The 15,587-nt window shown below is 42.3% G+C and overlaps 1 protein-coding gene across 2 annotated transcripts; it reads right to left on the reverse strand.

Annotated features, from left to right (window-relative positions):
* Nucleotides 1–160: 160 nt before the first annotated feature.
* On the reverse strand, nucleotides 161–9,976 carry POLD2 (DNA polymerase delta 2, accessory subunit). Of its 2 annotated transcripts, none has more exons than XM_001379657.5 (11): nucleotides 9,715–9,976; nucleotides 8,279–8,535; nucleotides 5,783–5,904; nucleotides 4,723–4,846; nucleotides 4,052–4,166; nucleotides 3,307–3,505; nucleotides 2,476–2,556; nucleotides 2,174–2,331; nucleotides 1,739–1,866; nucleotides 1,268–1,369; nucleotides 161–541 (listed from the first exon to the last, which is right to left on the reverse strand). In XM_001379657.5, exons 2-11 carry the CDS (start codon nucleotides 8,496–8,498, stop codon nucleotides 375–377), a joined length of 1,416 nt encoding a protein of 471 aa, XP_001379694.1. In that variant the 5' UTR covers nucleotides 8,499–8,535; nucleotides 9,715–9,976; the 3' UTR covers nucleotides 161–374. The 2 variants fall into 2 exon arrangements, with proteins under 2 accessions (XP_001379694.1, XP_007475910.3); XM_007475848.3 differs by having other exon boundaries at nucleotides 9,569–9,976.
* Between the last annotated feature and the right edge of the window lie 5,611 nt (nucleotides 9,977–15,587).

Below are 15,587 nucleotides of genomic sequence, written 5' to 3' on the forward strand. Positions count from 1 at the left end.
TACCTTTTTAGAGACAGGTCTGTGGAGAAAAATCTTTAACCTGCCCCCACAGGCTCTTTTTTTCCCTTTGGATAAGGTACCTTGGCCAAAGGGAGATCTGAATCTCCACTCCTGAATCTGCCCTCAGGAGCTTAAGACAAGTCCACTTAACAGACAGGAAGCAAATCTTCAGATTTAATTTACAAAGTTTCAAGCTGCCAAGATGGTGACACACTCTGGTTCACTGGCGTGAAAGAAGCCTTAAGGCCTTTTAGCTCTAGGCTCTATCTTTATAAGAGTCCCCTGGCATCATGCCAGGTCTTCTCTTTACCCCATGGTTTAGTCTATGTGACATCACTGCCCTGGCTCATCTGTGCTGTTTCCACCTCTCCGGCTCAGGAGCCCATGTCCAGGCTTCCTCCTAGGTCATCATCATCTTCAGCACTGAAGCCGGAGAAGCTGATGGGCTGACAGGCTAGGTTTCGAAGGTTCACCAGGCAGGCAGTCTGGGTGGTACTGAAGTTGGGAACAGCGACCAACAGGACAGTTTGCTCTTCAGGACCTGCAGAGATTGAATAGAGGAGAATAGAGAATCTGAAACCCCTGAAGCATCTCAATGAACACTGGAAAGGGAGATAGTCTTTAAGTGAGGAGCTAAGCGATCCCTTGAATTCCCACAACCCTTTGGGAACTATGCTAGTTCCAGGGGAAACCACAGCAGACAGGGGACTTTGAGTTAATAATAACTTCAACAGGTTAGCTGTCAGAATCCTCAGAGATCAAGGGAATTACCTAGCACTGGACCCTGCTTTCATTTTCATGTCTTGTTCCAGATTAGCACCTAAACTGTTGGGGAGCTAAATAACCAGAAGCACCTTCATTCTACTGAAACCAGGAAACCTGGCCTCCAGAAAGAAGAGCTTGAGCTAGTCCCAGGGTAGCCAATGTTAATAATAACCATCTCTGTATTTATGAGGCCATCACATCCAAGATCTTGTTTTATAACAATTCTGAGGCAGGCAGAACCAATACGAATTTGACAGAAGAAATGGGAGTTTAGAGAAGCTAACTGATTTGCCCACGACCATGCAGCTGTGAGGTGGAGAGCTGAAATATGAGCCCAGGCCTTGTCTCCTGAGTCTAGTCTATCCACCATATGACACTGTTCCTGAATGCTAGAAATCCATCTGCTTAGAGTGGGAGCATGGAACACTAGTCCAAAATGAAAATAAATCCCGTTATGTACATACGTCTGACCCTTAGCATCCTTGCCATTGATGGAACTAACCTCTGATGATTTTGGAGCGGAAGTTAGGAGTGTTGCCACAGAAGTAGACATGGGGGCACTCAGGGAAGATGAATGGGTCTGTTTTGTAGAAGGGGTAACATCCTGGAAGAGGGAAAATACATTTTAAAAAATGGTCAGAAGATCAGAGACATAAAGAGAAAAACTGTCTCACGTGTCAATCTGATTTCAATTTTATGAGCTCTTAGGGCAGATGAGAAGAGACACATAGCTAGAAAAGGCCACAAGTTTCTGAACTTTTGAGTAATTTAGAACTATAACAGATGTAAGTTGTCTAAAAAAAAAAGCTGAAGCACCTAAGAATTGGCTTCTGGAATCAGCTCTGGTTCTAAATCCCCTACTCAAATAGGACAATGCAAAGTTACTACTCAAGTCCATGCCACAGATTGTCTCTCAGATTACTAATCCTTCCAGGCTCTTAATCCCCTAGTACCTGGCTCTGAGTCTCATTACCTAGAGTGTCAGGTGCAGTGGGGCTGATGTGACCAACCCGAAGGGTCCATTCCAGGATCTCCAGGTGATCCTCCATGCTGCTATACCGGAAAATGTCACTCACGTTCTGTCCTGATGTCCCCAGGAACCTGTAGGGCAAATTTCAATCTGGTTCTATTCTAACAGCCCTTTTCTGTCCTTGGGTAGGACATAGTCACAACTTGTCCTATGTGACCCTTACAGGCTTACCCCTGAAGACTCAGTGGTGTGCCGAACGTCATTTTGGCCTCTTGTGATTGGTATGATGCAGGCCTGAAATCTGAAAGTTACAAATGGCAGTACCACTTCCCATCTCCACTTGAAATTTCCACTAAAACATGTCCCTTCTCCTAACAGTTTAGTCTCTAGTAAAAATAGAAAAAGTTTTCAGTTCTGAGCCAAACTGCCTGAAAGTACCTGACTCCATCAATGGTGGCCTGATAGGGGTTGGTGACCAGCTGCAGTGTGGAATAGGCAGTAGCCAGTGGGAACATGCAAGGATGAAGTGGCTGTTGAGGTAGAGTGTAGTTTGTTGGGTCAAATTCACCAGGCATCACATCCACAGGCACTGAGGCCTAGCAAAACAGAAAATAGGAAAATATGTTTGCCAAAACCTTATTATCAAATGCTGAATTTCTACACCCACATGCCATTTGTTGCCCAATTCCAGCTCTAGGGACAGAACTCCTAACAGTAATCACAGGTTCAGATGTGCTTACACTTAGCTGTAGCAGGATCTCATCCAGCATCTTAATGGCCTCCACACTAGCTGCCTGTGTTTTCTTAGTTAGATATTTAGCCTAGAAACAGAAATTCCAATAGTTGAAGTCAGTCCCTAAAGAAAGTATAGAGTCAAAGAATTTCCCCCAGAGCCCTGTACTCAGGCCTTTGATGACACTCTGCTAGGAAGAACAGAATGGCACCCAGCAACCAAGGACAAAGCTGAGTCCTGTGCCATGACCCCTACTGCCATTAGTTCACACTTTTCAACGAAGAAAGTGGGCTTTATGTCAAAAATAGGTCCTGATGTCTGAGCTATTTAAGGAAATTGACAAAAGGGAAGAATTTAAGCTATTACAATACCCCATTTCTCTGATAACACAATCAGGCCAGAGGCGACCAACAACAAAAAGCCGGCAACCACTCCAGGAAATTTATTGTTAGAACCTGCATCCTAGGGGGCACCTAGGTGGCTTAGTGGATTGAGAACCAGATCTAGATATGGGAAGTCCTGGGTTCAAATCTGACCACAGATACTTTTGAGTTTTGTGAACCTGGACTAGTTAACTAACCTCCATTGCCTAGCCCATACTACTCTTTTGTCTTAGAACCAACATATAGTATAGATTCTAAGAAAGAAGGGAAAGGTTAAAAATAGACACACAAAATATCTATATCCTTGTTCATTCTAGAATTCCCCATAGAAGCTCATTCACTGCAGAGATGACTCTAGTCCCACCCCCATCCCCAAAGGCATTAGTCAAACAGGGACTGCCAGACCTCTCTTCAGGGGAGGGTCTAGGGAGAGTTCAAACAGGTGGAATCCCTACCTTACTGATAGAATCTCTGCTCTGTGTGTTCTGACTGAGTAAATTCCCAGCAAGGATGACACGAGAGATGTGGGCAGCACTGCTCTGTTCTCCTTCATCGCCTAGCTGCCCTGTCACTACATCCACCATCAACTGGGTTCCCAGCAAGCTCTCCCCACTGCATCCGCCCAGGCCCAGCCCAGACACCAGCAGCACAAACCTGAAAGAGAAGGTCAGTTATTTGCTAAGGCTAAGCTGGTGCTAGCATTCTTCTGGGTGGTCCCTGAAGGAGAAGGGACTACCAGCAGGTACACAGGGCTCAGCAGTGCCACAGGAGAATTTCAGGGGAATTTCTCAAGCCTGATTACAGATTTGCAGGGCTGCTCTAAAAACAAGTGTTTCTGAAAAACAAGGCATTTGATGATCTTGGTACTGGGAAATGAGGCTTTATAATTTCTGAGGCAACTGGCAAGCTAAAAGGTATATCATGGCCTTGAGCTAAAAGAGGGTCAAGAGCTGCAACCAAAAGCAGGCCTTAGTGTTAAAGCTACAATTTGGCTGTTTGGGAACAGTTAGATGACTTAGTAGATAGCCAGGCCTACAGACAGGAGGTCCTGGGTTCTAATCTGACCTTAGATACTTTTAGCTGTGTGACCGTGGGCAAGTTACCCCCATTACCTAAGCTCTTACCACTCTTTTGCCTGGGAACTGATACTTAGCACTGATTCTAGGACAGGAGGTAAGGGTTTAAAACAAAAAACTCCACCTGTCTGCATCAGGTACTGTCATGGGTTTCTGGGGTGGCAGGTCTGCAAAGCAATGATCCTCCACCAGGAACTTGCCATCATCTTGCACGGAGCCCAGTACTGCCAGCACTATTCCTGGAAAGCAAGGTAGATGAAGGTCCCAGCATTAAACAGGAGAAGCATAGAGGTGTAGCCCCCTTCTCTTCGACATATTTATTAAATCCAAATCCCCAAATTGTCAGGACTATACGTGTGTGTGTGTGTGTGTGTGTGTGTGTGTGTGTGTGTGTGTGTGTGAAGTCATCCTGCCTCCCTTGGGGTAAGGGACTCTCCACTGGGAATTCAAGCCAAATTGTAGCCCCTTTTGGTGATACTGACATTAGGCAGGAGAGTAGTAGACTTCTTTTTCATCCACACCCATCTAGATCTCCTCTGCTCCTAATAAATCTATATTTTGTTTTTTGCATTTAGCCCATAAAAATTTAGTCTTCTTCCCACTCCAATCTCCTCTTCCCACTTCTCTAATTGAGAATGAAATAAAAACAAAATCCTTTTTAACAAACATGTATAGTAGAGCAAAACTAATTTTGGCATTGGCCATGTAATTTTGCACTCTGAGTCCTTCACTTCTCTATCAGGAGATGGGTAGCATGTGCTCCTCCTAGGTCTAGCCCTTTCATGCACCATATACCTGTTACCAATTTGGACACGTCAATAGTGCCTTCCAATTTGATGCGTTGTAACTCATCTTCCAGAATCAGCTCATCATCTGGGTGAATATATTTGCTCCGAGGAGGCTGGGGCAGTAGATTATGCTAGAATATAAAAATGAAGGTTTAGTTTTTTTTTTTTTAAAGAATCAAAGTTGTTACAGTTCAAGATTCCTACAATCTCTCTAATATAACAACTCATTTAGCCTTATATTCTTCTTTGTTCCTTCCTTTTTGTATTCAAGGGGTCCATTACTCCTTCAGATGCTAGTCCTATTCTTCCTGTGCCTATGTATAAAGTCTGACTTGAAGAGAACAAAGGGCCAAGAAGTGTATACATTTGGGTTTCACTGGGTAATGTTAGCTAGATTTGTACTTGAACATATCTTTCTAGGACAACCTTCTGTTGGTCATTTAATTGTTTTCAGTTGTGTCTGACTCTTTTTGACTCCATTTTGAACTTTTTTTTTTTTTAATTTGATTTGGTTTTAGATAACTCCCCGTTCTCCTTCCATCATACTTTCAGCATCTGGACACCAGTGTTTTTCTACACTCCAGGGGGGTGGGGGGAGATGGGGACTCCTCAGCCAAGCCCCTGCTCTACTCTTCCCTGCCTTCCCCTTCATCCGTCCCCCCACTCCCACCCCGCCCATCCCAGCACTTTGCCGAACACTCAGCCTCTTCCCTGACCAACAGGATCCCTCCTCCAACTTTTTTCTGGAGAACAGGAAGATACTGGAATGGCTTACTATTTCCTTTTCTAGCTCATTTTACAGATGAAGAAGCTAAGGTAAACAGGGTTAAGTGACTTGCTGAGGATCACACAGCTAGGAAGTGTCTGAGGCCACATCTGAACTCAGGACTTCCTGACTCCAGGTTCAGTGCTCTATCTACTGAGTTACCTAAATGTCCTAACCACCTTTGGCAGTGTCCTTCAAACCTAAGTACCCTTGTTGCTCTAGCCCCCTCAATCAGATTCTTCAGATTTAGCTTTGCCCTCCCAAGGGCATGGCAGGATAGCTATGAGATAAAAGGTCTCACCTCTTCACTGATTTCCCGAAGGATGGAGGGCTGCAGCTGCATGGACTTAAAAAGGGTTCCCACCACACAACATTTCTCTCCAGGCTGCAGTTCACAGAGCTTCCTTACACTCACTTCACTGCCTGTGGATAGCAATGATTATGTTACTTCTCAAGCCTCAAGTGAGGCAAAGACTGGCCTCAGCATCCCTCATCCTTTATGTACAGAAGAGGATCACTCAAGATACAGCCTTGCAAGAGAACACTTTAATAGAATCCTAATCCTGTAAGTAATATGGATGGTTTTTAGGATGGTGGATAGCAATTAACAAAGGAAGAAAACTTGGTACCCACTAGCAATAACAAAGGTACTCTGTGGCACTACAAGAAGAATGATGAACTAATGATGGGGTCCTGAGCTTTGTTATTCTATGTAGAGCTAGCTAGAGGAGAAAATTATTTATTATTTATTTATTTATTTTTAAACTATTACCTCCCAACTTAGAATCAATACTGTGTTCTAAGGCAGAAAAGTGGTAAGGGCTAGGCAATGGGGGTTAAGTGACTTGCCCAGGGTCATACAGCTGGGAAGTGTCAGAGGCCAGATAGGAACTTCCATCTCTGGGCCTGGCACTCAATTCACTGAGTCACCCAGCTGTCCCCTAGAGGAGAAATTTAAAGTGATACGATGGCCTAGACCAAATCAAAACAGAATAAAATTTTGGGGGAGAAATCTTTCTTGAGAATTTTTTACCCTTTGAAAAATGGAAGTGGGGTGGAAAAGAGATGGGTTTGAAAAAATAACAAAACATAAAGATTCAAGATTTAAGTGTTATAAACAGGCAGTATTCCAAAAGTTAGATCCCACAGAAACAATGTTAGAAGTAATGATGAGGTGTCCAGGGTAGACTGAAATATTGATGCTTATTGTCAACTAACTTCTAGGCCACTCTTCTATTTCCTCAATAGCTAACTTGGTTTATCAGGTCCAGTGTCTCCCTTCACTGTGTTCCTTGCCATCATCCTTGGTCATATCCAACTTCATGTTAATGATCTAATACCCTGACCTCATGGAACCTTCTGAGTTCATTACCTTCATTACCTCTAGTTCCACTTGGTTTTTGCCATCAACTGGCACAGTTACATCCTGGACATCATCATGACTTAGATCTTCTCTAACTTTGAGATTCTGAACTTTTGAATTCTATTCTCTAACCAGATCACAAATTCCCAGATTTCCATCTCTCATATTTTCTCAAACTTTAGTGAACCTGTTAATCTTCACAGTGATTTTGGTCTTACTATATTTCCAGTCTATCATTGGCTTTACTCATTACCTTACCTACAGGGAACTGTGGGGTGAGCATTAAAGTTCCCTTGCTATTACCTTCAAATCCTTTGCTTCCTTTACCTGCCACTCCCTCTCTGCTAATCCCCTAATCTTTTAACTCCACTATTTGCTTTCTCTGCTCCTTCTTCCCATCACAGAACATGGATAGAGGGGGTAATAACAGAAAAAGCAAAACAACAAAAATGATTGTCTACTGCAAGTACATGCTGTCTAACTGCACTTGGGCCCACTACTAAGTGATAATTCTTTTAGTCACCTCTTATGAAGCACAATGTCTTCCATATTGAAGGAGATTAATAAAAGCTTGTGAAACTGAATTTGTTATTGCTTTATTCCCCATAACAGCTATTCTAAATCTTTTCTACTCTTTTCAGTCCCTTATGCCAACTTCTGTCCATTCTTACCCCAAAGCCAGTGACTATAACTTTTTTCCCATATTACTGAGATTAAGATCAGCCAATGTGACCTCAATTTTTTTCCTCTGTCCCTTAAAGCATTGCCTCTCTCCTTGTATCCCACCCCTCTTTCCCTCCTCTGGATTCTGCTCTATTAGTCACCCCTTTTTCTTTTCTCATTTACTTTATCTTCACCTACAACACATCCAGGTCTTCATTTTCTTTAAAAATAACAGCTCTTTAAGAAAGATTAAAGCAATAGTGGCTAATTGAAAATAGTTATTTATACCTTACAAGTATGTGAGGATAGAAAAGCGGAGGAGAGAATTAGGGGAAAGAGAAAAAACTCTGTAAACTCTAATTGAAGACAAGAAAAAATATCTTCCTTTTCGACAAACTATGGAATCACTACTAGGGAAGATTTTCTCTCAATAACTCTAAGAAAAGCTTATTGCTTCCTAGTGGGTGAAAACATAATAAAAGCTAATATTTATATAGGGGGAACTATGTACTAAGTGATTTACAAATATTATCTCATGTGATCCTCACAACAACCCTGTAAGGTAGATACTCTTGTTGTTCCTATTTATTGAGGAAATCAATGCAAAAAGTTAAGTGACTTGTCCAGGGTTATAAAGCTATTAAGGGTCTGAGGCTGGACTTGAATTTGGATTTTCCTGTCTCCAAGCCTTGCCTTTTAACTACTGTGCCACTTAGCTGCCCCAAAATTTATATACTAGTAAAAAACATCCCACAAACTTCAGTCACTCACTCCAACGTTGCCGAGCCCGTTTCACCAGGAGGGGTGTCATATGAATAAGACGTGTAGCATAGATGTGAGCATACTGCCGGCTAAAGCTTCGTTCCCCCAAACGGAAAGGCTGGGAAGAGTTAGTATAAGTAGTCACAGGTACTCGAGCAAAGGTAGAGGACTCAGTTGATGGTGGGGACAAGAGTGTGTGGGCCCTCTTTGAAGCTTGCTCTGAAAACATGGCCAAGGTCCTTGGGCTGATTTTTGGCTTAGGAACACTGCATAAATAAAAGAGAAATTGGTTACAGTAAATATCCAGAAGGCTTCCTCTACCTTACTCACCTTTAGATTAATTTAATATACCATATCAGGAAGGCACTGGAGAAGTAAAAAGAGAATTTCAGTTCTAGCAGAAATCAGATTAAAATTGGGCAAAATATCATCTGGCAAGATTATCAGTTCCTTTTGGGCAGAGACCATTCATTTAAAATTTGAATCCTTTACAGCATTTAGTATAGTATATTGTAGTTAGTAGGTATTTAAATTCAATTCAACAAACAAATGTTTGTGAATTAATAATAGCTAATATTTATATAGTACAAAACACTTTACAAAGATCTCATTTGATCCTCACAACAAACTTGGGAGATAGGTGCTATTTATCATCTCCATTTTATATAAGAGGGAACTAAAGCTGACAGTGGTTAAGTGATTTGCACAGGATCACATACCCAGTAGGTATCTGAACGTGGATTTGAACTCAAGTCTTCTGACTCCATGTCTAGTGCTCTATCCACTGTGCTACATAGTTGCCTGAATTGAGTTAATGAGTGACAGACTGAAGCGTTTTTTTCGGTAAAGATACTTATATTTGTCTCTACAGTCATTTGAGGAAGGGATAGGGGAAACAGGGATAAGGGCATTTTCTACTTCTTAATTTGGTTCAAACTGAGGGGGCAAGTTTACCAAATCATGGTATTAATTATAATCATATAAATTCCTGGAAGGAGAAATGGCCTGGGCACCAGGGACCCTGAGATCTAGTCCCACATCTGCTAGTAAAAAAAAGGTGGGGCTAGAAGAGCCTCTGTTCTAGCTCTGTATCTATGATTTTACGTATAACTCGTAGTCATTTCGCTTCGGAGAACCCGTAAAATGGGGATACTGCTGACAACGTTATTAGAGTTCTTTTTGCAAACCTAAAAGCGCTATAGACGTGTCAGTCACACGAGGTTGCCATAGAGACGCCCGAGGGTCCCCGTCCCCTCCCCGAACCCAGCCCAGCCGACTCGAGCGGCCTTCCCGCCTCACACGCGGCTCAGCTGGGCCAGCCTCGCTCCCAACTCATGCTGGCCGGCCGGGGCTCGACTCCGCAGGTTCCAGGGATAACAGAGGCCACGGGCTGGGCCAGGCCGGACCCAACAGAACCACTGGCGGCCCACGCCGGAACCACTCACCAAACCGCGCGCGCGCCTGGCCAGCTTCTGGCAGCTCACCGCCCGCCAAGCCCGAGCTCCGCCCCGGAACCGGAGGCCATAGCCCCGCATCCCTTCTCGATTGGAGGTATACAAGGCGCCCTCCACGCCCCTATTCCCTCCTCCGTTAGAGGCTCCGCCCCGTTTTCAGTCTGTCATGGAGAGAGGGTAGGAACTTCGGTCCAAGCGCCACGACTACGGTTCCGCCCCCCGATGTCAGGCCCCGCCCCTCAGCCCCTCTACTGCGGGGACCCGAGAGAGCAGTGGAGGATTATTGCTAGTTTGAGGCTGCGCACTCCCGGGATCTCGCGCCTTGGAAGGCGGTGTAGTTGCACGGTGGCTTTCATAAACATCATAATTTGTGTTTCTTTTACTCCTTCAGAGTTAACCTGTGTAGATCAGTTTCCAGTTGGTAACAGCTTTCCCAGCTTCCGGCTTCCTGATAGATGATAACTGACAGGTGACAGGTGTGACCAGGGATTTCTGCAGGAGATTCTCTGGCTCTCCCTGGGTCTAGATCTACTGAACCAAGTCATGAGAAAACAGCGAACTCGACTGCATCCCCTTACCCTGTATACATCTTGCACGACATATTTTGAATGCTGTTTGTTTCATTTTAACACCTTAAAAGCAGAGGCTGTCTTTTGCCGATTTGGGGGGGCAGGGGGTGCACATAGCAGGCACTTTAAAAATGTTTTTGCCTAACTGATTCTTCCTATCCCTAAGCCTTCCCTTCTAAAGTGAGGAGCTGCACCCATGTGCTCAGTGGAAAGCTGGAAGAGAGCTTGAGGATCAGTGAGTCATGGAATCATCCCATTCTTCAAGCATTAAATGCCACTTATGGGTGCCAGGCACTGTGCTAAAAACAACAAATTGAGGAATAGTGCCAGTCCTCAATGGGGACTTGAGGGGGGGACAACCTTCTTGGGGGGGACAACCAGCATTCCCAATATTTATTCAACAAGTATTTATTTAAACCTAGTTGTGTGTAGAGCATTCTGCTGGGTGGGGGCAGAAGGAGAGAGTTATAAAGTTTTATATAAGGCACAGTTCTTGTCTTCACAAGGCTCACAATCAAATATAACAATTGTTGACCAAGAAGAGGCCTTAGAGACTATCTAGTTTGATTCTCTCATTTTTACAGATGAGGATGTTGAAGTAGCTATATTGTAAAGTGGATAAAATACTAGGCTTGGAGTCAGGAAGGCCTGAGATCATATATGACCTCAGGCACTTTACTAAGTGTGTGACTCTGGGCAAATCACTTCACCCTTTTTACCTCAATTTCCTGATTTATAAAATAAGTTAGAGAAGGAAATGACAAGTCACTCCAGTATCTTTGTCAAGAAAACCCCAAATGGGGTCATAAAAGTTGGGCACAATTGAACAACATGTTGAGACCCAAGAAGGTGAAATAACTTTCAATATCACAAAACAAGTTAGTAGCAGAGGACAATTCCCATAACTCCTTTTAGTTAAATATCTACCTTTTTGAAATCATGGTAAGTCTTAAATACAGTGGTGAAAGAAGTTTGATTTATAGCTTCTACCTTGTCATGGCTTCCCCTGCCCTCCAATTCTCTTCTCCCTGTCTTCCCTCTTTTTCCTCCCTAACTACTTTAACTTCCATCTTAGAATCAATACTACATATTGATTCCAAGGCAGAAGAGTGATAAGGGCTAAATTGGTGTTAAGTGACTTGCCCAGGGTCACCCAGCTAGGAAGGATCTGAGTTCAGAGTTGAACCCAGGAACCTCTCATCTCTAGGCCTGGATCTCATTCTTCTGAGCTGCCCCCTTGAAACAACCTTTCTTGAATTGAGGAAGGAATTGGAAGGTTTGCATTAAGTTCCTGAAATTTTTGTTTTACCCTGAATTAGAGCCTCTAAAAAGTGGGAAGGGAGGAATTGAATTGGCTTTTTAATACAATCTGCTGACTAATATAACAGTTTGATGGGTTGGTAAATAGGAAGGCTAGGTTGTCACCTTTGTGTGGGCAGTGCTTCTCAGGGACTCACTAATTCCTTGGGGGCACTACTTCATTCCTAGATCCCTCCCTTATTTGGGTGTAGCTTCCTTCAAACCCATCAAAACGAGATTAATGACCCATGCTTGCTTTATTCACCAGTTAACTTGCACCCTCTTACTGATTGCCTACTCTTGCTTGTACTCTTTCTAGGCTCTTGAATGTTGTTAAAATAAAACAGCAATTCTTCTCTTTGTTAGAAATGAGCCCCAACCAGCAGTCACTGGCAAAAAAAGTAGTCTTGATCTCCCATGTTTTGCCCCTGTTACCTAACTCAAGAGAAGCATCCAAATGCTAGCACAAATAGTTTAACATATCTGTTGATCCAAGTTTATCATACCTGCAGGCTTAACAAATGGAGAAGACTTTTTTTTTAGTTTTTAAACATTATTTTATTTTATTTGGTCATTTTCATACATTATTCATTGGAAACAGAGATCATTTTCTTTTCCCCCACCCTCCCGCCACCCCTCCCCTAGCCGTAGTGCGATTCCATTGGGTATCACATGTGTCCTTGTTCCAAACCCATTTCCTTGTTGTTGGTATTTGCATTAGGGTGCTCATTTAGCGTGTCTCCTCAATCATATCCCCTCAACCCCTGTAGTCAAGGGGTTGCCTTTCCTCGGTGTTTTTACTCCCACAGTTTGTCCTCTGCTTAAGGATAGTGTTTTTTCTCATAGATCCCTGCAGATTGTTCAGGGACATTGCATTGACAATAATGGAGAAGTCCATTACGTTCAATTGTACCACAGTGTCTCAGTCTCTGTGTACAATGTTCTCCTGGCTCTGCTCCTTTCACTCTGCATCACTTCCTGGAGGTTGTTCCAGTCTCCATGGAATTCCTCCACTTTATTGTTCCTTTGAGCACAATAGTATTCTATCACCAACATATACCACAATTTGTTCAGTCATTCCCCAATGGATGGGCATCCCCTCATTTCCCAATTTTTGGCCACCACAAAGAGTGCAGCTATGAATATTCTTGTACAAGTCTTTTTCCTTATTATCTCTTTGGGGTACAGACCCAGCAGTGCTATGGTTGGATGAAAGGGCAGACAGTCTTTTATCACCCTTTGGGCAAAGTTCCAAATTGCCCTCCAGAATGGTTGGATCAATTCCCAACTCCACCAGCAATGAATGTGTCCCCACTTTGCCACATCCCCTCCAGCATTCATTACTTTCCTTTGCTGTCATGTTAGCCAATCTGCTAGGTGTGAGGTGATACCTCAGAGTTGTTTTGATTTGCATCTCTCTGATTATAAGAGATTTAGAACACTTTTTCATGTGCTTATTAATAGTTTTGATTTCTTTGGCTGAAAACTGCCTATTCATGTCCCTTGCCCATTTTTCAATTGGAGAATGGCTTGATTATTTGCACAACTGGTTTAGTTCTTTATAAATTCGAGCAATTAGACCTTTGTCAGAGGTTTTTGTTATGAAGATTGTTTCCCAATTTGTTGCTTCACTTCTAATTTTAGTTACATTGGTTTTGCTTGTACAAAACCTTTTCAATTTGATGTAGTAAAAATTATTTATTTTACATTTTGTGACTCTTTCTAAGTCTTGCTTGGTTTTAAAATCTTTCCCTTCCCAAAGGTCTGACATGTATACTATTCTGTGTTCACCTAATTTATTTATAGTTTCCTTCTTTATATTCAAGTCATTCACCCATTCTGAGTTTATCTTGGTGTAGGGTGTGAGGTGTTGATCCAAACCAAGAAGACTTTTAAAAGAAAGCTAAATCCCTCTCTAGACAGCTAAGTGGGAAGGGCCTGGATTCAGGAAGGTTTAACTTTGTGACTTCAAATCCAGCCTCAAGACACTTACCCCATATGTCATCCAAGGAAGCAAATCACTTAACCCTGTTTGCCTTATTTTTATTACTGTAAAATGAGATGAAGAAGGAAATGGCAAGCCCCTCCAGGATCTTTGCCGAGAAAATCCCAAATGGGATCAAAAAGAGTCAAATAGAATAGAAGAACAGTAACAAAAATCCCTCTCAGATCAGAAAGAAACACACATTTTGAAATTACATTGAATGTGGATCCCCAGGGATGCATCACGGAGAAATAATCTGGAGGGCTTGGTGGTACATAAAAATGAAAAAAGACAGAGACAAACAGGATCACTGAACTTTTTTGAGAGAACGGAAAAAGGGAGAAGGGAATGAAGACTACATGTCTCTCTACATGTCTCCATCTCAAGCTCTATGGATTCTTAGTGCAGATTTTGCCTTGTAGTAGTTTGTATATGTATCCTCCATGCTGCCCCGATTCAGAACTTCTCTTGAACCCTTGGTCCTCCCTTTGATGATCCAGGGCATCTCCAATACCTTCCTTGTCCAGCTTCTGCCTCCCTGGATCCTCTTGTTCTTCTGCTTCTTTCTCCCACAAGTCCCTTCAATCTCAAATCTCAGGGTAAAACTCTAGAAAAAGTTAATGAGGATAAAATGAATGATCTCTGCTTAAACCCATATCCCTTCCATTCTTACCTCACCGATGCCTGCAACTGTGCCATGAGAGTATCACTAAGATTATAATCTATGGAGGTTTTGTTGTCACAGCACCTGAGGAAGGAAGGATACAACAAGTAGGTGGGGTAGGGCCATTGAGAATGAGCAAATCATATTCCCAGACTAGATAAGTAAGAAATGGGGAGTAATAGTAAGGGAAGGAGTGCTTTAGTGACAGTCATAGTCCATGGAGCCTGGTGGCTCAAAAAGGACCAGGTACTGGTCACAGCATCCCCTATCATTTATACTTAAAGGATATTAAAAAATTTTTTTTCAATTATAAGTAGAAATAATTTCTAATAAATGTTTTCTGACATTTTGTGACTCATATTCTTTCCCTCCCTCCAATATAGGTTATAGCAGTACTTTCATGCAATAAATATTCTCATATTCTCCATGCTGTGACAGAAGATACATATAACAATAAAAAACTTATGAAGGAAATAAAGTGAAAGATGGCATGCTTTGATCTCCAGTCAGATTCCAACAGTTCCTTCTTTGGCAGAGGATAGCATTTTTTCTCATGAGACCCTTGGGGTTATCTTGGAACTTTCTCTTGCTGATAATAGTTTAGTCCTTCACAGTTGGTCACCATATGATATTTTTCTTACTGCATACACTGTTGTTTTGGTTCTGTTCACATCAGTTCATATAAATATTTCAATGTTTTTCTGAACTCATTCTGTTTGTCATTTCTTATTTTTAGAAGCACTTGATATAGACCCTTCTCTTCCTTGGTGCCTTTATACATGAATGGGATAGGAATAGGGGTCAATATCCACCAGAGTTTCTGCCTTCCCCATATATGACTTGACTCCTTTTTTTTTGAGGGTCTCTCTGTGTAGGCCATACATTCTATTTAATCATTCAAATACTGGGCAGGATAGAAACCTATATTGGCCAATAGAATGTTACTTTCCTTTGAATTTTCTTGAAGATTGAAATATACCTCTGACTCCTAAATTTTAAGAGCCATTGAAATGTGAGCTATCTGGAATAGAGTATAAGGGAGAAATTATGAGAAGTATACAAAGTTAGTGACATTGAATATGAATCCTCTGGGAAGAATCATGGAGGAAGAATCCGGAGAGTTTGGTGGTACATAAAAATGAAAAAGACAGAGATAAACAAATAGAGTCAGACAGACAAAGAGAGAAGAGAGATAAAGAAAGAGACACAAAAAGAGAAAAGAGAGACAGAGACATCCATGGAGATAAGAGACAAACAGACTGAGATAGAGGCAAAGAGACAGACAGACAGAGACAGAGAAAGACAGAGAGAGAAACAGAGAATCAACTTTTAAGATGGCTAGCCTGAG

Source organism: Monodelphis domestica, chromosome 1 (genome assembly GCF_027887165.1).
Source record: "Monodelphis domestica isolate mMonDom1 chromosome 1, mMonDom1.pri, whole genome shotgun sequence".
Taxonomy (NCBI): Eukaryota; Metazoa; Chordata; class Mammalia; order Didelphimorphia; family Didelphidae; genus Monodelphis; species Monodelphis domestica.

Coding starts and splice junctions, on each gene's coding strand:
- POLD2 (XM_007475848.3), bottom strand. CDS start 9,804: ATGCGGGGCTATGGCCTCCGGTTCCGGGGCGGAGCTCGGGCTTGGCGG. Junction 8,536..9,568: donor CTGGCCCAGCTGAGCCGCGT/GTGAGGCGGGAA, acceptor TTATTTATGCAG/TGTTCCTAAGCCAAAAATCA. Junction 4,167..4,722: donor CGTGTCCAAATTGGTAACAG/GTATATGGTGCA, acceptor CTTGCTTTCCAG/GAATAGTGCTGGCAGTACTG.